A 22,210-nucleotide genomic window follows, 5' to 3' on the forward strand; every position below is an offset into this window, starting at 1 on the left:
AGTTACAGAACACCTAAAGAAGAAGGGGTGGAAGAAGAAGAAGAACCTAGCATCTGACACAGTGAGAGGCAAGTGATGCTGCTTGAGATTCCTTGCACTTCACAGCATATACTGCATGCATTTAATTTACCAAAAGAATGTCAGACCAGTCCAGCAGTGCTCAGACAAGTTATATGGGCCTGACTGCTGGATAACTAAAAAATGCATGCTCACAAATGCTTGTGTTCTGCTACGCCCACCCCAAACAGAATTCATGTGGGGTACCATGTTAAGCTTGCTCTAACACTTGACAGGGATAACAGCACATCACATGGCAAAGAAATCTTCAGTGTAAGTAAATACAAGAGCTAGTATTGGATGGCCTTGACATGACTGATCGATCACTAGTCTGGTAGGACACAGTAAAGTTTTGCATTCCAGTCAACAAAGTGACTCGAGCAATACCGAGTTAGATCTGATACGTGTGCCAGCACTTGATGCAGTATATGTTACGGGAACGTTTATGCGAATTTAACAACCTGCAGGAAGAATGCTGTACGACCAAAAAGTTCCACTTACACAGTTATTTGTGTGGGATCTTTCTTGGGAATCGTGCTCATACTGGGACTCTCCACTTCTTTCCTATTTTCTGCAAGCATTGTGCCGCAGTGTGAGTCCCATTATACTCGTTCCACTGCAATGTAATTTAGTGCATAGATCGAAGGTATGTGGTACGCTCTGCCACAATGGAGCTGGAGCCGTCATGTATGTTGCCTCAGGTTAATACTAAGTTTTTGTTTTCAACACTGCTAACCCGATCCAGCTTCTTCGAATGCAGCACACCTGCACGCACCTCAAGGTAAGAAAAAATGTAATTTGAGAGTGCCACCTAGAACACTGCATGGGCTGCACGGGATACTTGCCGGCTCGGGCCGGGTACAGCCTGGGTTGGGCTCGGGTTTGACTTTATCGGCCTAGGTCGGGCTCGAGCCTGTGCTACCCCACTGTCGGTTAGCCATGGTCAATTTTTATAGCCCGCTGGACTGGGCCGAGCAGCCTATAAATTTCTCGGGCCGGAAAACCTATAAATTCTTCGGACTTGAACCGGGCTCGGGCCAGGTATGGAGCCGTCGGGTCGGGGCTGGGCAGGTAAATCATAGGAAGGCCGGGCCTGGGCCTAAGAAAGCGGCCTGTGCAGGGCTCTAGTGCCACCCACAAAACGTCATGCATGTGCTAAAACATGTTGTTCTGTTACTATAGATACAGGACAATCACCCATTTCCCATAGAAATGTATTATTATGCCGCTCCAACGAATGTCAGAGAGAGGGTAAGCATGATGCGTTGTCATTCCCTGTGAAAAGTCCAGTTTGAAGATACATGCTATCACTGGCTTTCATTTCAGCTGATGCTATCAGCAGATCCATCAACAGAGCATTTCACCCGTGCTGGGACTTCTACGAGTTCGCCTGCAGCATCTGGGTCTCTCACGTCAGCCTGCCTCATTTTATGAAGGAAATCAACGTGCTTACCAAGATGAAAAGACAGAATGAACTTTTCGTTGCTAGTGAGTTTAGGTCGTATTCAAAGATGGGGCAAGTTACGAGTTGCCTACATATTCAATTAGATTAGATTAAATGGCACGTATACAGAATGCATGTAGCACGTGCGATATTTTGCAGCAGCGTCACACTGCTCAATACTTATAGTTTCTGACTCAGAAAAGTTTCACTATCTCTGCAGGTTTTTGAGTGTGACATTATTTGCAGATGTCCTGAAGGCAACAAATGTGCCACCAGCACGACAGACCGTTGAGGAGAAAACTGCAGCGCTCTACAAGGCCTGCATCAAACGCAGTATGTCATAGTGGTAAAGCTTCTGGTCAAAGGCAGCAGAACTGGAGACTACTTGACGAGGCAGTTACTACTGTACTGTAAAAGTGTTGTTTATTTTTCTTGCGTGGAACGATTTTTTGAGAGCGCCAAAAATTCACTAATTTAAGTTCCCGCGAACTGTTTCTCAACTAAGCCCTGCACCAAAATGCAAAAATATGTTCCTCGCAAAATCAACGACTTATAAAGTATACATATGGTTCAAGACACCAGGTGACTATTACTACATGGTTAGGAACAATTAGACACCTACAACTAGAAAATGAGTCCCATGTGTATTTGTTAGCAAATCATAATGCGGCTTGCTGTCTTAATTAGATGAGCTGGAGACCAAGGGCCTTAGCCCGTTCTGGACAATAGCCACACGGCTAGGGATTCCAAAGTTCCCACTTGGATTCGAAGAGGACCCGCCGTTGGCGCTAGAAGACCTTGCAGCACATTTTCAAAGGCACCTCGGCCTTGGAGTGTTTGTGTCAGTCAAGGTGCAACTGCTTCCGGGGAACCGCTCCAACAAAGCAGTCTCTGTGAGATTTCATCCTACTGACAGATCACCAAAATGTGTCTGTAGCCACCCACACATTCACACATGCAACATGCCCACGGAATATTGTAGTGGAAGAAAAAAGCAAAATGCGGCTCATAAGGCAGAAGATCCACCACGTATTATGTTGAGCGTTCACACGGTGCTGGAATATTGGGAGTGTGCACTTAGCAGACGACACCATCTGCGTCTTACGCTGTCGTCTGCTATGGAATATCTTGTGGCTGCAGCGCAGGATATTCCCCACGGTTAGCAGTGCACGAAAAGACACAACCTTCAGCTATGACATTTTTCTCATCTTCTGCTAGAGTATTCTTGAGAATGTTACCCGTGTGAGTGCACAGTAATTAGCTCGCCTTTGCTGCTGCCCACTTCGCACATAAATCATGTTTTCCACATAATGATTCAATTCTGCTTCAAAGGTGTCCCCACCAAAGTCGCCCTTACTCCAAGTACAGGATGATGGCTCAAAGCCACCAGAATGGAAGACAAACCTGACTCAAAATGGCATACTCGCCCTGACAGATCGTGCACCCGATACTCATGTGGTACGCTCCATCCTTGAGCTGGAACAGGCATTGGCGCAGGTAAACATCAATGATGTCATGCACATTCTTTAGAGCACACATAATCTCATTGCCATTCAATGGTGCAAAAGCAATGCTTCTCTGTTTTAATTCCATTTGTCTCAACAGGCTATCCAGCTGGAAAGTAAAACTACAAGTTACATTCCACAGTATGAAAGGCAGAAGATCTTCAACCTTCCCCGCAACAAGAAGGTGCAGTCCCGTAGAAAAGTGTTAGCTGTATAAGTTTCCGTCTTGTAAGCCTTCTAAAAGGAATGCTATAGACCCTTTCACTGTTTGCAAACCGGAAGATTTACGGAGTACAAATCCAGTTGACGTGCTGCTGCCGGCGAAAGGGTCTTTGCAAACAACAGGCGGAAACCAGAAGACTTATGGGGTACAAATCCATCGGACACGCATGGCGCGCCCTGGCATCACGAAAGGGTCTAGACTAGGCTAGGCGGGCACTCAAGGAGTCAGTGAAGCAAGCTAAAGCGATATTCTGATGCTGCTGCTATATGCTACAAAGTTATATGCACATTCGAAGCAAAATAACTAATAAAGCTGAGGAGTGCTGCTATAATCCTTGCAAAGTTACAGTCGCACATATCTCCTCCTCAGAAGTTTCACTGATGCTTCACGGACGACGGCTACAATACGGTACTGGTTACTTTGCAGATGGCTCAGAAACCAGTAACTCCTATAGCAAAGTCGAGAACTTGACACGGACCGACATGATAAATTATACGGCAGGGGGTAACCTTATAAGTGGCTTCCGTACTTCGTTCCAGTGGCAATGGAGAAAGTTTTTTGCTTCTCTTCTCGAAGATATTGTACCGCTTCAGACGGTAGACCTGGTGGTGTCGTCACAGGAGTACATGGATACTCTCGCAAAAATAATTCTCAACACGGAAAGGTACGGTTTATTTCTTTGACGCTACACATACGGTCGCGATTATTATTTAAATTACCATTAGGAAATGAAGGCATTCAAAAGAACACAGCGTGGCAAAATATTTATCTTCAGATTGTTTCAAAAGGCAAATGACTGATGATCAGCCTCTTGTTGAAACGTACCACAACATATCTGCACACCCATGTTATTTAAATGTTTCCTCAAATGATTGATACCTGACATCTGTCATACCATCAAGGTGATACGGACATGCTAAGAATTTTTCAAGTGATTCACGCATCCACCAGTGACACCCATAAAAGAGTGTTACGGATGTCAACGGATTTTAATACACGGCAGATTCTAAGCCTTTTTTTGTGTGTGTGGTTTTCTCGTTGCGATAAAAGTGAGGCCTTCACTGCGTGTCGTTCGTTATCTTTTTGTTTCACCACTGCAGACCGGTCGTGTACAACTATCTGGTCTGGCGGCTAGCCGTACACGTCAGCCCGTTCCTGCCGTCGAAGTTTGCCCCGCTTGTGCCGTTTTCGCCCGAACACAACAGATGGGTGCCCAGAGAGCCACCCCTTGGAGAGCTGTGTATGTCCCTGATTGGTGACTTAATGAGCCACGCTGTCACCACCATTTACATTCGTAACCAGAGGGCTGGGATACCGAATGGACTGCGTGCAAGTGTGCGTATAAATTTCTTCGGTTTGTCTGAAATGTGTCCGAGGTGACACGTCGTGCTCGTTTCCTCAAACTTGGACCCTTTCTGTAGGTCAAAGACAGTCTCAACCAAGTAGTCGATCAAATGAAACACACTCTCATAGACTACACGTGGATGCACGAGAGCGTCAGCCAGCAAGCTATACGAAAGCTCAATTCTATCGAAGTTCACCTGCTGTATCCCCCATTCGTTGAAGACAAAATGGTCCTTGAACAGATCTACCGTCAAGTACCAGATATTGGAAATGCGTCTTTGTTAGAAGATTTCTTTCACGCAAAGTCTGCACTGATGCTGAAGAAATGGAAGGGTCTCGTCGGGAAGGGAGTTCAACCAATGCAAGTACTTTTGTCACTTAGAAAGCTCGCAGAGAATGGAAGCAGAAATGTGTTGAAAATTTCCTTTCAGATGGAATGTTCACTATTTTGAACCAGAGATAGTCTACCTTCATGAATCTAATGAACTAGGTAAGGTGCTCACATTTCTAGGCAGGTTCAGTTCATAAGAAAACTGGTTAAACACTTCAACCAACGTATCGGTGTGCAGTTGTTCAGGTTACAGAAATGGCTGGGTCACCTGAAGAAGTGTAGTCTGATGCACGAAAGCTTGTTATTAAATTTGATGCTCCTAACAGTTCAACCATTTTTGTTATTTATTTACTTTCAGAAACTTGACATTATTCTACAGTGTTCCTTGTACAGGTTCAGTTTAGTAACGCTTCAGAGGAACAAGCCCTTCAGAAACACAAACTCTCAGAGGCATCAGCCGATGGTATACAGCTCAGAATTTCAACTGAGCTGTCATTTTATAAGAGAAGCGTTCGTTCACCATTACAGTTTCAATGTTCAAAAGCAAAAATAGCAAATAGGTAGAACAAAAAGCAAAAGCAATAGGTAGAAACAGCTGTATGTACTGTAAACAGCTCAACGCTTGATGTGACACCCTACATTGCTCCTTGTTGTGCACCTACTTTGTCAGGAAATGCTCAAAATTTCGTTTCCTTACTGAATTATTATTGAATGTTACTTCATCATTACAGTTATCCCAATTGGGATGTTAAGAGCACCCATATACCTGAACACAGGAGACATGTGAGTAGTTTGAACCTGCTTTCACGATGCTGGAGCTTGCATGCCACTTTCCCCCCGCAACACATTCCCCCCCCCCCATGTGTCGTTCTAGGCCTCTGGACACAGCTCGTTTTGGTTACCAGCTTGCAAGAGAAATCAGCAAAGCCATCTTCTACAAAGGTAAAACTTCAGGACTTCTAGAGATGGCTGTACACTAAACTCTACCCCGGCCCTAGGAGCTTTTCACAGCGACACTGGCAACATCCAATTCTGGTGGGAACGCAGCACAATGAAAAAATTTGAAGCAGCGGAATTTTGCTTTCGTCGAGCGTATGCTGCTGCGTGGTTGCCGCACTCTATCAAGGGTCAGGTGCTGTAATCATTTAATTTTTATCAGAATATCGCCGCTATCTCTATATTGTTAACTTTAATTCCTCTTTTCAAAGGTGGAGGCAGAAATTACTGTCCAGGACAACATACTTAACTATGTTGCACTGAAAGTCGCTCATTCGGTAAGTGGAGTGGAGAAGTGGGACTTATGCACGATTCACTCTCGCCTCAAACTACGGAACTACATACGGACTACTTGTTAGTAGGGGTGTGCGAATATTCGAGTTCTCGAATTCGAATCGAATATCAAACGCTCGAACTATTCGATTCGCGAATCGAATATCCAATATTCGATTTTTCGAATATTCGACTATTCCACGAATATGAACGACACAACCCGAAAGTGGGCTTCACCTGATGCTTCTGTGCATGAGGTGAAGCCTCCTTTACGAAATTACCCTTGCTGCAGGACCAACACAGGCGGGACAGTGTTTAGGTAGTTTAAGGTAAAGTTATCCAAAGTTAGTTTGGTAGACATCGTCTGTGGAAGGGGTGGCGCCCCTCCCATATGCAGTTTAGCTGTACCGCCGGGGGCTTTGATTTGATGTCTGTGAGGTCGCCTTTAAAAAGTTAGGACTCTCGAATAATGACTACAACCCACGACCAAGAAGGGTGTCTTAAAGATGTCCTTTGCATCAGTAGTGCAACTTCCTAGGGCAAGTGCAAAGAAACTAAAGGGTGTTCGTGGCAAAGCTGAGGCAGGATGCCAATTCGTTTGTTTCACAAATGGCCTGTGCTTGTCTGAAACAATTACAGCCTCATCTTGCTACTGCCCGACATAAAATTTTGAAATGAAGGTAACCACTCCAGTACTCCAGTAAGCTTAGGCTCACCTGAAAAGCAGGAAGCACTCTCATGTAAAATTAAAGAGTAGGGGCTTTAAACAGAAGAATGGTATGTCTATCTTGTGACAGTTAATGCCAGAAAAGTTACACTAAAGTCATGGGCTAAAAAATGGAAACTTTTAGTGCAAAAGTCACATATTGTAAATTTTGTACGAATATTCGATATTCGATTCGGTATTCGGAATTTTTTCCTCCATTCGATTCGATATTCGATTCGACTTAAAATATCTGGATTCGCACACCCCTACTTGTCAGAACTACATACTGTAATGAACTGCTGAACCTTGTTTAGATGTATACACAGCCAAGAAGAGGTGAAGATACCAAGGAAAGGCGCCTGAATGGTCTGAGTAGTTTCAGCAGTGAACAACTCTTCTTCATAGCTTATGCTCAGGTTAGAATACTTATAGAACTCTAATGGTGAATTCTGCTGGTCGTTTCCGTGCGGCGCAGTGTGGTGTACCGGCATGGACTCCGCGTGAAAAAAACGCGCCAGTGTAGCTTACACAGATTCGCCCAGTCAAACACAAGAAGGCAGTGCAAGAGTGCCAACTGAAAATAGAAAATTGGAACCATATCGAAGCTCTGTCTCACATTGTCCACCATGCATTGTCAAGTGAGTCCTCAGAGCAGCCAGTTTGCAGATTTTGAAATGCCAGTGACAGGAGGGTATAGAGAGGGTGTTCCAGTATACACCACCGGTATTTTCGGTGTAGTGAGAGCTGCACGTTGTTAGTCATTCTGGAACGACTAGTGACACACAACACACACAATGCACTATGACTAGTGGAATTCACTATGGCCGGTTTCACCAACGCGGATCAACATTTGAACCGAGATCAACGGTCCCTTCACTTGAATTTAACGCTTAACTGCGCTTCACTAAAGGGAGATATAGTTACTGGAACATTCACCACATCACCAACTAACGTTTGCCAAAAAGAATTGAGCGTTAACTTCAAGTTTTAGCAACGCTTGATCTCGGTTCAAAGTTAACCAGCGCTGGTGAAACCGGGGATATATTACTCATACAGCACGTTACGTACAGGGACAGTGTGCAAAGAGCCGAAATGCATCGGCTAACACGCACCTGAAAGCAGAGGCATACGTACCACCCCGCTTGAGGTGAGCTGACGGTTGCTTACGACACGACAACAGTCGCATGGCTGAAAACGTGGTTGTTTCCATTTATTGTACTTATGAAATCCATCTCAAAAAGCAAATACAGCATCTACAACACCATCCACCCCACAGGATCAACTTGCCCCTGAAGAACTTTGACCGCTTCAGCAAGGCATTTGAGTGCAAGCCAGAGAGTCCCATGAACCCACGACACAGGTGCAACCTCAAATAATGATTGTGTTTTTACTCTTAATAGCCATTGCAGAGGCCAATAAATACAAAAAGTGGTTACAGTGACTTGCCCCATGGTACCAGGGATGAACTTAGTCAAGAATGACTATTGGATCGGCAGTGGGTGGTGGGGATCCAGACAGGGACGGGGTCACCGAGGATGAAGCTGTCCTCGGGGGACCGAGGGCCCGGCGACAGGGTCTCCTAGCTGACCGCCTCAGTTCTGGTATGGTCAGCTGTCTCCGCATGCGTCTGCAAGCAGTTCACGCAAGGTGGAAGGATTTTACCAAAGGCTCAAAAAGGAGACACAAGGCATATGCTTGAAAACACAAGGCCCTACATATGCTCCACTCCACCTAGTCCAGTTATAGACACTTTGCCTTTAAACGTGTTTGGCTATACTCGTGTTCAACTTAAGGAAAAGAAATCTAGTCCGTCAGCTCCCAAAATATTGCTGCGCCGCAGATAGGATGGCTAGACGCAGAGAGGTCACGCTCTCTCCCTGCGCCAGATAATGTAATCCATCATACTCCATGATAACCAAGCCATAAATCCATCATAATATCCATACATAATCCATATCCATAAATCCATCATAATCAGGCTGCTTCTGTATTGGCTGTTAAGACTGGCCGCATGACACTACGCTGCAGCAGAAAGTGCGCTCCCCGACTGATGGCGCTGCAGTATTTCTCCTTGCGCACTATTGCGTCTCCTTATCTTCAACGGCGTATGTAGTTGACAGACTAGATTTCTTTTCCTTCTTAAGTTGAACACGACTACAGTTTTCTGGACTACTAACTTTCCCTACTAACTTCTGGGCTTGGGTGACAATGCTAATCTGTGTGTGTAACACTGCACTGCTAATACAAATGTTGTGCAATAGCGACAGTTGAAGTGCACAGCTCTGCTCGGAACAGACGGCATCTAGCAGCATTTTATAATATTTACCCCCCCACCCCCCTGGTTCAAATAAACAGAAACAGGGTTTAACCTGTTATTTCCCAGTAAACTGCTGGACCAAGAGGATCCGAAGTCATTACAACTAACACAGGACTTTGGAAACCGTGTTGTAAATGCACAGATATGCTCGTACAAACTGTCAAAACAGAGACCCTGCTGCCTACTGTCTACTGGTGTGTCATGTGTATTATGTTGTATAAACTGAATATCTACACCTGATTCAATCCGATTCAACCAGAATTGGGTCCAGTTCAACCAGGTTACACCCGAATTATTGAAGCAAAACTATAACCCGATATTTACGCCCCCAATGTTGCTGAAAAATATGACCCGAAAAAGTCATGCCCTATATAGTGACATACTACGCCATATTATATGTATACATTATATGTTATACTACAGTGACAAAAACAAGAAATGCCGTTCTTAGGTTAAGCGTGACTATAATAAGCCCAACGTAGGGCACTTCTGATGTGCAAAAAAATTTAGCAACAGTGCTCGCTTGTCCTGCCACTATACCTGGTGGCTTCTGTCGCAATGAAGTAGAGATCGTCAGGGGCATCAACCCAAGAGATCATGTGTTTGCGGCCTCCGATGCGAGTGATGGTGGCCACCTTTGCTCGGCCGTTGAGTGGCACTGGTGGCGCCAACACTTCTGTCTTGGCCAGCCTGCGCTTTGCACTGCTGCTGCCTGCCAACCAGTGACACTGCATCTTATTAAGGCAAAAGAACACGAACGTCGACAGTCTACAAAAATAGCGTCGCCATAACTGCATGACGAAGATGTGATAACCCCTAAAGCACAGAAAATGTACACGTGGAATAGGGGGGGTATCTTCGTAAAATTGGAGCTGGCAGGCACATAATGTGAGTAGAAAGGAAGCAAGCCAAACTCTGGGAAACAAGTGATGCCAGCACCCAGAAATATGGTCCCAAGCTACGAATAATTCTTTACCCAGAGTAAGCAACAGGGGAGGATTAATGCGGTGCAACTCTGATGTCCCAATTCATGACATAATTTTTTATTTTTTTTTGTCATCACATCATACACTAGGGACCTCATGCAAAAAATGTGAACTTTCACACGTGTCTCTGACCCAATCAAGAAGTTACATAGCATGATAAGATAAGATGCCCTGGTGACACCTACCTGAACCAGTGTCTGTTCCTGAGTTAGACCAGAAATTTTTACATATCACAGAACTGCACGTTCAAGTACGACTGCTCAGCAAAATTTACAAAGTACATTTACAAAGCTATATTACCTTCGAATGCACCTAGCTGGTGAAGTAACCACAAATGGCACAGTTACAAGTAAATAAAACTTGCTCCATGTTTCTATTATGGACATTATTACTCTGATGCAATAATGAATGTAATAGGCTGCATAACCATACACAGATAAACAGTGTGACAACGACACTTCAGTATTTTAGGTTCAGCTGTATGTGCAGAGTGAATAAGTACGAGATGGGGTTTAACTTTAATCAGATTGCATGGCATGCCAAACCACCCACCTTCCCCATTGGCATGGTCGTATGGCCTTTTGCGAAGTAAACTTGACGGCGAGGCCAGGGTAGGCCTCACGTATGGCGGTGGCGTGGGGTCCAGGCGGGGAGGAGGAAGCAGGAGTCTGCCGTCGTCCCCTCTTGGCGGTGGTGGGAAAGCCTGCCGTTGAGGCTGCACAATCTGGTCTCGTGGCGTTGGGTGCAACCACTCTGGTCGTGGGAGGTTTGGAGTTCCGAGTCGGTGTGAGATGTCCACCACCAATCCCCTGTCTCTGGGTTTCCCTTTCCACTGTGGCACAGCATCTGGAACCAGTCTGTTCTGACCTGATGGGAACCCAAAAATGAAGTGTTGAAGATAAGATGGACTCTGGAACATGGGGCGCAGCACACAATGTTGTTGTTCAAGCAAAGCTAAAAAAAGCACCTAAGTCGGCATTTCAGATGCATAGTCCAAACCACAAGGGTAATATTTAGAGCCTGAAGTTTTTGGGCAATATTTTTTTTTCTAATTTCAGGGGGTAAAAATCGGGTAAATAAACGTGTGCTGTAAATTCATGCGGATTCAGGTGAAAAAAACTTCTAGTATGCAAAATTCGGGGAGAAATCAGGCTCAGTTACTCAAACTAACTGAACTAGCGCAGTACAAATGGTGATGTAACTGCATTTGCTGCCAAACAAGTTAGTGTGCATTCCTACAGACATCTCAATGAGGGCAATTTGCCGGGTAAAAATCGGGTTTCACCCTGAAGAGGCAACCTTCAATTCGGGGTGCAAGTTCGGGGAAGAATCGGGTTAAACCCTAAAACTTCAGGCTCTAGTAATATTTGCTGACGTGATCCATGCACACATAGAGTCTGAAGTTTTTCGGAACCGAAGAAAGCCAAAATTTTACTCCACCCTTGTTGTACTTTGCTTTGCAACTGCTGAACGAACATGCTACCACCATCTTTATCAAAATGTCTTCCGCTTCATAGGTCCACGAAATGTTGCCCCGTACCACAAAAATATGCGACCAGATACCATGTGCGTACGTGATGGCAGACGACGTATGACAACCAAAGCATTTCGCTAAAGTCCCGATAGGATACGTCAGTCTTGCGCATGCCCATTTCGAGAAATTTTTTTTTCTTCTAAATTCGGGGGGTAAACATGTGCTCTAAATTCATGTGAATTCGGGTGAAAAAAATTCGAGTATGCGAAATTAAGGGAGAAATCGGGCTCAGTCGCTGAAACTGACTGCACTGGTTTGGTACAAATGGTGATGTAACTGCATTTGCTGCTAAACAAGTTAGTGTGCATTCCTACAGACGTCTCAGTGAGGGTTATTTGCCGGGTAAAAATCCGATTTCACCCTAAAGAGGCAACCTTCTATTCCGGGTGCAAATTCGGGGAAGAGTCGGGTTAAACCCTAAAACCTCAGGCTCTATGCATACATCATTTAGTGCTGGTGACCTGCCCGACTCTGTTACATGCAGTTCCATAACAAAGCACGTGACATGTGGTTCGTTAGTGGAAGGTAAGGCACTATTTTCACGTATGCCACATACAGCAGTTAAAAAGGTTGTGTTTCCTAAGAAACCGGGTGCCTGAGCTTTGGTACTTATCTTGCATGAGAGCAGTTACTCGTCATCAGAGAGCTGCGGAGATAGCGGAGGCAATGAAGGGAATGCATGGCAGTTTACGAAGAGGGAAGTGCCTACATAATGTACAACTTTAGACAACATAAGACTATGTCCTATACCAGTAGCTGACAAATGCTGGTTTATTATAGTACAATGAAAAGTTCAGTTCTATGGTAGTTGTATGCAATTATATGAATGAATGAAATAAAAAATGATTGATTGATTGATTGATTGAAAAAGCTCTACTGCAAGCGCTTCCAGTAAGTAGACGCTATGTCTGTATCCTACGTCTTTCCAGTTAGAGGTTCTGGTGTATTCTGGTGTATCGCTTTCATTTCTAACATGCAATGGCTGCATTTGAAATCACAAGACAGCTGTTTAAAATGCCGCAATCTGGAAGACACTGGAATAGGTGCCATGAAATCAAGATTTTATGACTCTCAAAGAAGAGTCAGTGCCATTGCAGGATCCTACAGTAACTTTTGCAGCGCACATGTCCAGGTAAATATCGAAAAGAAATCACATGGTACACAATCATCTAATGAGGACTGATGATTATGTGTGACAAGTCAAAGCCCTGTATATCCCTGAACAAATACTGAACCCACACCATCAGAGTTGAACAGGCCATGCATTTGTTTTGGAAAGGCTGAGTTCATACTTCTTTGTTCTGTAATATGCAGCAGAACAAGCAGAGCAAGTCTATGTAAAAAGGTAGTAAAATTGAAACAAAGGAAGCACAAAGGGATGTGAAACCCTTGAACAAATGGAGAAGCAGAGGAGAGTCATCGACGGAATTACATGCTATGACAGTTTGTCTCTGAGCAGCGGAGAGGGAAAGATAGGAGAAACCAGGTAGCAAAGGTATCTGTACACCCACAAGGCAGCATTAAGAGGGTGCACAGAAGAAACCGTGTGTGCCTCAACCTCCAAAGTTACCCACTTATTTGGGAGAGGGGCAAATGAGGTTGCTCCAGGGCAAAAGAAGAGAGATGGGAAGTGGGGAGAGGGAGCCAATGAGGTCACTCCAAGGCAACAGAGGAGAGAGGGAACCGGGGAGAGGGAGCCAATGAGGTCACTCCAGAGCAACAGAGGACAGAGGGGAACTGGGGAGAGGGGCCAGTAAGGTCGCTCCAGGGAAACAGAGGAGAGAGGGAAACTGGGGAGCTGTGCAGACAGCTGACACACTTGAATAGCATATTCTGTGCTTCCAGCAAGCATCTCACACACAATTCCCGAATATACACATGTGTTAAATAAGGATGAAGAATTGTGATTGTTAAGAAATGTGTTTGGGATAATCCAGTGGCAAAATGCATGTGTTTCTAACGAAGGTGTAGCCAGTGCAGAGCAAGACTTGTGTAAGTGTGGAGTTGTCCAACCCTGATTCTACCACACACAAGTATCCTGTTCACGAGGTCAGCAGCATACTTGCTCAATATTCCAAAAGACAAGCAAGCAAAGAAACTGAAGCTAGAAATTTCTTTCTTTCTGCTTCTACCCCTTTTTTTAAGCACCTTCAATCTTTGTGGCAGTACCACAGTCCTCGGCGCTGTCCTTTTGGGGACACTCACACTCCTGCTTGATGGCAATGACGTTGATGGGCTGGAATGGGTTTCGGGCTGCATGTCGGGGTCTAAGTACAGATCGCCCACACATACGCCGAGTGGCCCGTGTCAAGGGTGTAGTACAGAGATAAAATGCGGCTCGTGTCTTCACCACCGGACGTGGACTTCCTGCTCGTAATGCCAACCCGTGCGCAGTAGCACAGTGCCGCGCCAGGTGGGCCTTAAGCTTGAACTCCTGCAAGCAATAGTGGGCAAAGCTACAGTTCATGGCTCACTACCTTTTAAGAAGGCACTTTGATGATGATAATAATGTCAAATTATGGCCATGGTTCTTCAACAGTAGTGAGGCTGACATCAGAACATGCAGCAAGATCACAGCATATCGCAAAAGTACGACTTGGATGCATCTTGAGTTGAGCTGGCTTGGCTAGCCTCTTCCTTTTGCTAAGACAGATGTTGTCACTATTTCCTATAAGTACTAGTTCTCTTATCTTGCACCAGGAACCAAATGAATCTTCCAAATTCTTCCTTGTACTGTGAGGAATGCACAGACCAGGGACTGTCCATGCCATGTCTTTCGTAAATTTGCAGAGAAGTAAGGATAGATACGAAACTCCTGGAGCCCAGTTATTAGTAGTTATTGGTGAAACAGCTATTAGCAAAGGCTCCTATAGCTACCTAAGGTTTTCTAGAACAAACGCAAGTACCTTGCCACAACCTGTGATGGTGCAGCGGTGCGGCCTGTGTGATGCTGGCCCTACAACACCACCAGGCGTCAACCGCTCCGACGACGTCATTAAATCAGCTGATTCTGCAATGGAGTAGGCAGCTATGTACCGACATTGTTACAACGTGCGTAGCTTCGAATAGCACATTATACGATTAGAGAGTTTTTTTTAAATAAGATTGGGATAAGGGGTGCCTCTCTGGCTTATATATGTGGGAGGAACACTTACCCAAACGTGTGGGATATTTCAGTCCTCCAAACTTCTTCCAGTAAGTCCAGCAGGAGAAGCACAGCCGGCATTGCATGTGGGCCGGGCCCCAAGCGTACCACTGTGTTGAGCTCATTGCTAAGAAAAAAATGTGACAAAGCCAGCCGTCAATGTACAAATCTTCAGACACAGCAGCACAGAATGAGCCAGTTAGAAAGAAAAGTGGAAATGACATGCAGGCTGTTATAGGGACACCTACTGTAGCAACTCTCGCAAGGGCGTCCACTTGTGGTGGCATTTTCTGGGCCTCCGAGGGTAGTACCAGACTTGTTATTGCTAAGGGGTACCAAAAAATTCTGAGTCAGCATCACAAAGCAACCGTGGCTAGGAGCGGGAGTACCAAGAAAGTACCAGCAAAGGAACTCAAAGGTATAAGGAACAAGCACTGTATCTGCCTTTGAACTGGGTACTAAAGTGCAAAAATTTATCCTCGCAGAGTGATGCTGTTGCCTTGACAGCCATACAAAAGAAACAGGATTGATCATATACACCATGTAATTCCCTCTGCACACAAATGTGGAGTACATCTTAGGGGGTTACTTCCCTACTGCAGAATGTTCCCCTTCTCTACATGCTACAGTTGAACCTGTCGTTCCTGGCGGAGTGTTACGGTGCCAATGCCATTGATTTAGTTTGCAATGCTCCCCTTCAAATTGCCCTGAGTCTGAAAGCACGTGTGGTGGTCCTTTCTCGTTCTTCTCAACCCCCCCTCCCCCCCCCCCCAAAAAAAAAAGAAAAGAAAGAAAATGAAATAATTTTTGATTAAATCAAATCCAGCAATTGTAGCCACAAGTTCTTGCATATCATCAGTTATCAAAGAAAACTTTGGATCCGAGTTAACGAGCTAGACTCCCTCCCCCCCCCCCCCTCTCTCTTTCACATAAAATTGCTTGGTTCCTGGCCACACCCAGCCCACCAACGCTCTGCCCTCTAAGCTCTCTACACCTTTCTGTATACCATAGGACTTCGATCCTTATTGTGAAGGGGCTCATTATTTCATTCCCCGCATCACCACCAGCAATGGGGTAGAGTACTGCCCCTGGAGATGAAACTCCCCATTCATCATCTCGTAATAAAGTTGCTGTTTTTTTGGATCTGAGCCCTGGGCTTCCTTGATGTATGGAAAGTGGCACCATCCTGCTCGTGGTACTTTCCGTTCAGCTGTATACCATCAAGTTGGTCAACGAGTTCTGCTAAAATGTGTCGGCGCTCTGCAGCATTCACAGCTCCGTTCGGAAGAATTGGACCGAAATTCTCTCTTTGAATATTTCACACCAGACTGCGACTTTTACGGTGTGTATAGGTACTACAGAAATATAGGTACTACAGTACAGAATGAACTAGTGTGTTCCTGAACAAAAATATAAATAAGTAAAAACGCTGTTTAGGGATCACCCTGTACAACATCAATTTTTAAGATGCATGCAGATGAAGTAGTATGTGCAGAAAAATTACTACTTTATCTGTAACAACCTCTCCTTGCAGTAGAAAGCATGTTTCTTACAGATATTGTCATAACCTCCAAAACAAGTTAAAGTTGTACTTATTTTTAAATAGCAGATGTGATACGTCAGGCACTTACTAGTTTGGAATATAGACCTGCTTCAGCTTGCTCTCCGCTTCCACAGCCTTGACTCGCTTCTGCTGAACGTACCGGTCCGTCGTCTTCCACATGTAATAGTACTCTACAATGTTCTTGAGGCTCTTCCAGGGCAGGAAATCTTGGCGGATGTCTCCAAAATCCTTGCCGTACTTCTCCAGAGCCTCCTCAAAGAGATTAGCCTCCGACGCCGACCACTCCTCCATCTCGTCGCGGCAGAGAACGGGGCCACCGGGAGGCACGAGGCTCGACACGGCTTCCGCAATATCGTACGCGTGTCGGTGCAAAGCTTCCATGGCATGTAACAGAGTTACGTCGCGTGATGCCGCCGCAGCGCTCATGTGCAAACTTGGCTGCTTCACAGAGCTCGAACAGTCTAAGGCTCGCGCAAAGGTTCCCACGGACCGACACACAATCAGAAACTGGTCTAACTGCCGGTCACTTAAGACATGGCTCGGTGTGTACATCAGCACCTCTAAGTCTGCCGAATCGCGGGGACACGCCGGTTCTCCCGTCCAGGGCGGCACCTCGGCCTGGTAGCGAGAGCCCACGCGTATCTCCCCGCGATCGGCTAAAAGAGTTTTCTGTTGCGGGTCATACACTAGCGAATAGAAAAAGGAGTCGTCTTTGTTTAGATACGAAAGCAGAGATTCAGTCTCGTTGAGCAAAGTAACGGAGCATTTGCCGCGAATGTGGGTCGCAGGGAGCGTTTCCACTTGGCGTGAAAGGAACAGCTCACGATGTTTTAACTGATGACGTTCTTTCTCTGTCAGCACGTCTGCTTCCCGTTCCTGTTCTTCTTCGAGAGATCCCACAAACGCACTCTGCTGTTTCTCAGCCATAAGGGAGCCTGAAATGTCCCGTCGTCGATAGTAGCACATCACCTTCGCTTCTACGTTACCACTGGGTGTCTGAAATGATTATTGAGATTATTGGTTGAGCTTACTGTCTCCCGTGACATCCGTATAGGGATTCACCTGAGCTTGATAACCCACCTTAACAAGTTCCTCGATCCGTCGAATCTGATAAGGTGCTGTCGATGATGTTTCAAAGAAGACATAGTCTGCAATGGAAATAATTTTTGTCAAACAAATTCTGTGTCACTTTTAGTACTATAATGTGGCACAAACAATGAGAAACCAGTCGGTGAACGTAGTCGTGGGACATCTGCAGTACATAATCTGCGGTAACCTATTTTGAATGCTCTGTCATGTGATTTTTTTAAGCGAAAATAATATGAACCGCACAAGTGTTAGTTTATTCATGCTGATCGGACGTTCGCCGAGGCGTCACTTTGCAAGATATGCACAATGACCAAAGAAGTGCATATTGCACATGCTCAATGTTACGAGGTCTCTGGCGTGTGAAAACCATTTAAAATTTATTGGCCGCGTTAAGTATAGCTTCCCGGCATCTTCACAAACACTCTGCTAAGCCTAAACACAGGGCCGTGAGAAAAGATTTCAATATGCAAACTGAAGAGTACATTGCATACCTCCGACTCTGTACATGTTTGCGGCCATATTTTGTGGTTATGAAAGTTGCACAGAAATTCAAAATTCTGTACTTTACCGCTTTTACAAGCGGTCTCGTTTGGTGTACCACTTGGTAAGGTTCGCTACCGCCACGACGCCATGTTTTGAAGACGTCATGACGTCACATGCGAAGCTGGAAGCACTGGAGCGTGCGATAAGCGGCAATAAGCATTGTGTTTTCATTCTTTTTGGTGCGTTAGCTTGCGCAGCTTTTAATTACGTTGAACGATTGAGCCACAGAAGTGTAGAGAGCAGGAGCATAAAATTGCACGTGTCTCTAGCCCCTGGACCCACCCGAAATCGCTAGCACACCCACGCATTGTTTTATCCGCGCACGCGCGCTTCGTGCCGCCGCGTTTCGCCGGTTTCGCGCTTGCAGTAGAGATAAAACGAAGTGAAGGAAAATGGGGAAATCCTATGTCGTGTGAACTATGCGTTGGTTTCATTCTTTCCCTGAGGTGGTCGGACCGCCTAAATATAGCGCGTCCAGGACGAAAAAAAAAAAAAAAGAGAGAGAATATAAAACAAGGGGCAACTTTATAGCACAACTATATGCGTTGTGGTAGTTCAACTGGGTGGATCTCCCTTTAGGTGTCCCTGCCCGTGGGTGTGAGGTGGTGCTGAAACCTCGGTACTTATCTTTCACGCGTGCCGACCCGTTATAAACGTAGTAACGGCACACTTCTTTTTTCGACAATGACAAACGGTGAAAAATGTTTACAATTACAAGTGGGTTATGAAACAATTTCCACTCGTAACCACTTTGAGAACCTCTTTGCAATGTTGTTTGCGAGTGGAAAGCCCTTCATAAACCACTTGTAATTGCAAATATTTTTCACCGTTTGTCATTGTCGAAAAAAGAAGTGTGCCGTTACTACGTTTATAACGGGTCGGCACGCGTGAAAGATAAGTACCTAGGTTTCAGCACCACCTCACACCCACGGGCAGGGACACCTAAAGGGAGATCCACCCAGTTGAACTACCACAACGCATATAGTTGTGCTATAAAGTTGCCCCTTGTTTTATTTTTATTTTTTTTCGTCCTGGACGCGCTATATACTTAGGCGGTCCGCGATCCTCACAAGGTGGCCATCGAGTGTGCACGTATTACTAAATACAACATGTATTCCCAATAGCAAAGCTGAAAGTAACCACAATCAAATTACTAGATGAGCTCTAAGGGGAGCACGAGCCATAGGCCCTATTGTAGCACCAATGCCAGCTACATAAAGGAAATTCCTCAGTGGTGCCCTCAGTAGATTTGCTAGTGCTCTATTCATAAGCAGTGTTTTAATGACTGTAGCTCTTGCCCGAAGCACTACTGAATCTACTGAGGGCACCACTGAGGAATATGTCCGTGCAACCAGGCCCAGCCGTGCTATTGAAAGTGGGAAGGTGCTTGGAGTCACAAACCGATATTAATAGTTCTATACTCCCTCCAAGAAATTGTCATACTGTGGCCACGCCAGAAACTTAAAGACTGAGAGGCAAAATAATGGCTGACACATCGATCAGCAATAACTTTATTAGCAATCATTTTATTAGTTCAATGATTTACTGCCTAAAAGTGGGATGTGATAAAACTATGATCCTGACACAACTGTTCCTTAGAATGGAACTGAAAAACATTACCTATACATCTGTGCTACACACACTCAGCAACATTACCCACTGTGCCTGTGCATAGCCCATGCATGAGACACTCTTAAAATAAATGGTGAACAACACAGTGAACACATTAGGAAAAAAAAAAAAAGAAAGGGAGAAAAATTGAAGTATCCTACTTTCATTCTGCTGGTACAGCTTCATAAATGATCAGAGTGATAAGACAATGCTATCTACTCCCCTATCCTGTTCCTCAAATATGCCACAGTGACTTGACTTGACATGAGGGATAAAGGTGTGACATGTGCAGACCCCTTTGTAGCCTTTTTCTGTATATGCACAAAGAAAGTGTTCTCTGAACAGTTCCAGAGCAACTGTCATGTACAAGTGTACTACTGAGGAGTGTAGGCGACACACATCAGACAACAGGCGTAATGAGAACTAAGCTCAACGGTGATATGTTTCCAATCAATTATTCTTTTCTGAGCTCCACTGTCCATGTATTCACACAAGCGGAATTCCCCAGAACACTCTAGCACGGTATGTGCAAAACATCACAACTTTCTGCTGCCATGTGAGCCCGAGTGCTCAACATCACGTTTTCATGCTCTTCGGACCATGGAGAACATCCCGTGGCTCAATCACAAGATATTCCCTAGCAGATGACAGGGCCGATGGTGTCGTCGTCTGCTGTGTGTGTGCCATGCCACTTCTGATATTCTGGCGACATGTGAACGCTCAACGTAAGACACTACGCAACTTCCATCCCGTGAGCAGTTTTTTTTTTTTTTGCCTTTTCTTCCACTAGAATATTCTGCAAGAATGTTGCTCCTGTGAATACATGGTATGAAAGAGTTGGGACAATTGCTTCACCAACATATAGCAGCCACACACAAGAAAAGGGATGAACGTTTGCATAGCCCCTGCTCATAAATATGCCTGGAAAACTTCATTAAAGAAAAAGCAGCTGATGATAATGTATCAATGAATGGAGCTTATCAATCATCAACAAAGCCTGTGCACAAGGAATGCACTTTTTGATGTCACCAATGATTATTTTAAATACCCGGAGGAACGATTGTTGGCAAAAGCCTCCTTTATGGTGCAACTGTAAACCTCTGTTAGCCCACATCTTGCTGCAACTGGACTTTGGGAAGATGCTTCCTATCCAATAGCACTATAGAGTCATATACAGAATTTTTTTTTAAAGTTCAAGATTGCTTAGCCCCTCCCAAATCACAAATTGATTAGGAAAGAGTTCCACAAGTGTCATAAACTACAAGCTTTCGTGCCATATTTAATCCTCAAGCCTCAATGTTGAAGTCTCTGAAATATTTAACCCACATACTGATGATTTCCATCCTCATTCCAGTAATATTTTTTTGCTACATTTCATCCTGATGCCATAATATCTGATGTATGATTAACACTCTTTAATTCATCAGTCTCCATGTATCTTCTGCCATCTCAACAAAGGGGATGGGTTTAAACCCGTATAAATGATTTGGTAAATTCATGTATATCAATCATTCTGAAAAATACCCCATGTTCTGGATCTTGATAATCGCAACTTCAGTTTCTTTGTATGAGGTGCGCAGAAATATTGCCCTATTGCTGAGGTCCTGACACCAGATCATGATGCAGGAGTTTGTTTATGGGCTTGTATCTCGTCAACCACGACACATAAAAAAGTAATTATTTTTTCCTCATGCACGATTTTCTTTTGTTTGTTTTCATGATGCAATGAATCACATCTATCAAGGCGTTAATAACCTCTTTAAGATGTTCGATGCCATGGCATCATCAAGAGATGTGGGTTTGATCCCCACTGCTGTCCAGCTTTTTCCTGACTGCTGCCATATTTCAATCACCACCAGATAAAGCACGCTACCAGCATCTTTCATAGCTAAAAATGTTATAACGCTAAAAGTATAATGTTCGTAATTCATTTGAAAATGAAAACTTCCTTTGCGAAGGCTCTTTATCAAGCCAGTGCATTATTTTGCTCAGACCCCTCCTTTGCACTGACAGTAGTTGAATGTATGAAAACTGATGGATTAGGATTGTGGAGCAAAAATTACAACATCAGGACTAGATGTGTTGTAAGAGAACTTAAGATACTGTTAAACAGAAATCAGGATTGCTTGTATATGGATTAAATATCATAAGTCCTGGACTACCTGGGGGCTTACTCGCTCACACGCCTAGCGAGCTAACGAGTGGTGGGAAATTCAAGATGGGCATGTGACACATTGCGTGTGATGTAAGCTGTGCCCTTCACGTATCGCACGAGGAGCACCGTGCATGTGCTCTATGATATGCCCCTCCCTTCGTTAGCTTGTTAGACGTGCAAGCGATTGAGCTCCAAATTACAGCACGAGGATTATACGTACAATTGGAAAGCCCGTAGGCGGGCCCGTACAAAACCTTTACAACGTCATTTGCCGTATTGCCGTAAGCAGCGTTCGAAACAGCTGGTGAAAAATCGGTGAGAACTCTAGAGCTCTACTGAATCCACGAATTTGACAGCTACTTGTCTGTTTAACGCAGATCACTACAC

At 44.8% G+C, this 22,210-nt stretch overlaps 2 protein-coding genes across 4 annotated transcripts; one reads left to right on the forward strand and one right to left on the reverse strand.

Annotated features, from left to right (window-relative positions):
• The first annotated feature begins 44 nt into the window (after positions 1-44).
• On the forward strand, positions 45-8,312 carry LOC135401208 (neprilysin-1-like). The gene is made up of 21 exons (XM_064633476.1): positions 45-68; positions 294-330; positions 525-649; positions 803-838; positions 1,240-1,308; positions 1,384-1,545; positions 1,748-1,834; positions 2,189-2,394; positions 2,834-2,998; positions 3,107-3,190; positions 3,769-3,893; positions 4,330-4,564; positions 4,651-4,934; positions 5,005-5,063; positions 5,636-5,687; positions 5,779-5,846; positions 5,903-6,036; positions 6,113-6,178; positions 7,194-7,295; positions 7,950-8,026; positions 8,156-8,312. The coding sequence occupies exons 2-21, from the start codon at positions 311-313 to the stop codon at positions 8,253-8,255; spliced, it is 2,256 nt and encodes a 751-aa protein (XP_064489546.1). The 5' UTR covers positions 45-68; positions 294-310; the 3' UTR covers positions 8,256-8,312.
• Positions 8,063-18,166, reverse strand: LOC135401206 (metastasis-associated protein MTA3-like). 3 transcript variants are annotated; one of them, XM_064633474.1, is made up of 10 exons: positions 18,006-18,166; positions 17,506-17,573; positions 16,493-17,421; positions 15,110-15,186; positions 14,872-14,988; positions 14,623-14,726; positions 13,922-14,150; positions 10,735-11,049; positions 9,737-9,908; positions 8,063-8,506 (listed from the first exon to the last, which is right to left on the reverse strand). In XM_064633474.1, the coding sequence occupies exons 1-10, from the start codon at positions 18,031-18,033 to the stop codon at positions 8,347-8,349; spliced, it is 2,199 nt and encodes a 732-aa protein (XP_064489544.1). In that variant the 5' UTR covers positions 18,034-18,166; the 3' UTR covers positions 8,063-8,346. The 3 variants fall into 3 exon arrangements, with proteins under 3 accessions (XP_064489544.1, XP_064489543.1, XP_064489545.1); XM_064633473.1 differs by having other exon boundaries at positions 13,865-14,150; XM_064633475.1 differs by having other exon boundaries at positions 8,401-8,506; positions 9,737-9,930; positions 13,865-14,150.
• Between the last annotated feature and the right edge of the window lie 4,044 nt (positions 18,167-22,210).

Source organism: Ornithodoros turicata, chromosome 7, assembly GCF_037126465.1.
Source record: "Ornithodoros turicata isolate Travis chromosome 7, ASM3712646v1, whole genome shotgun sequence".
Taxonomy (NCBI): Eukaryota; Metazoa; Arthropoda; class Arachnida; order Ixodida; family Argasidae; genus Ornithodoros; species Ornithodoros turicata.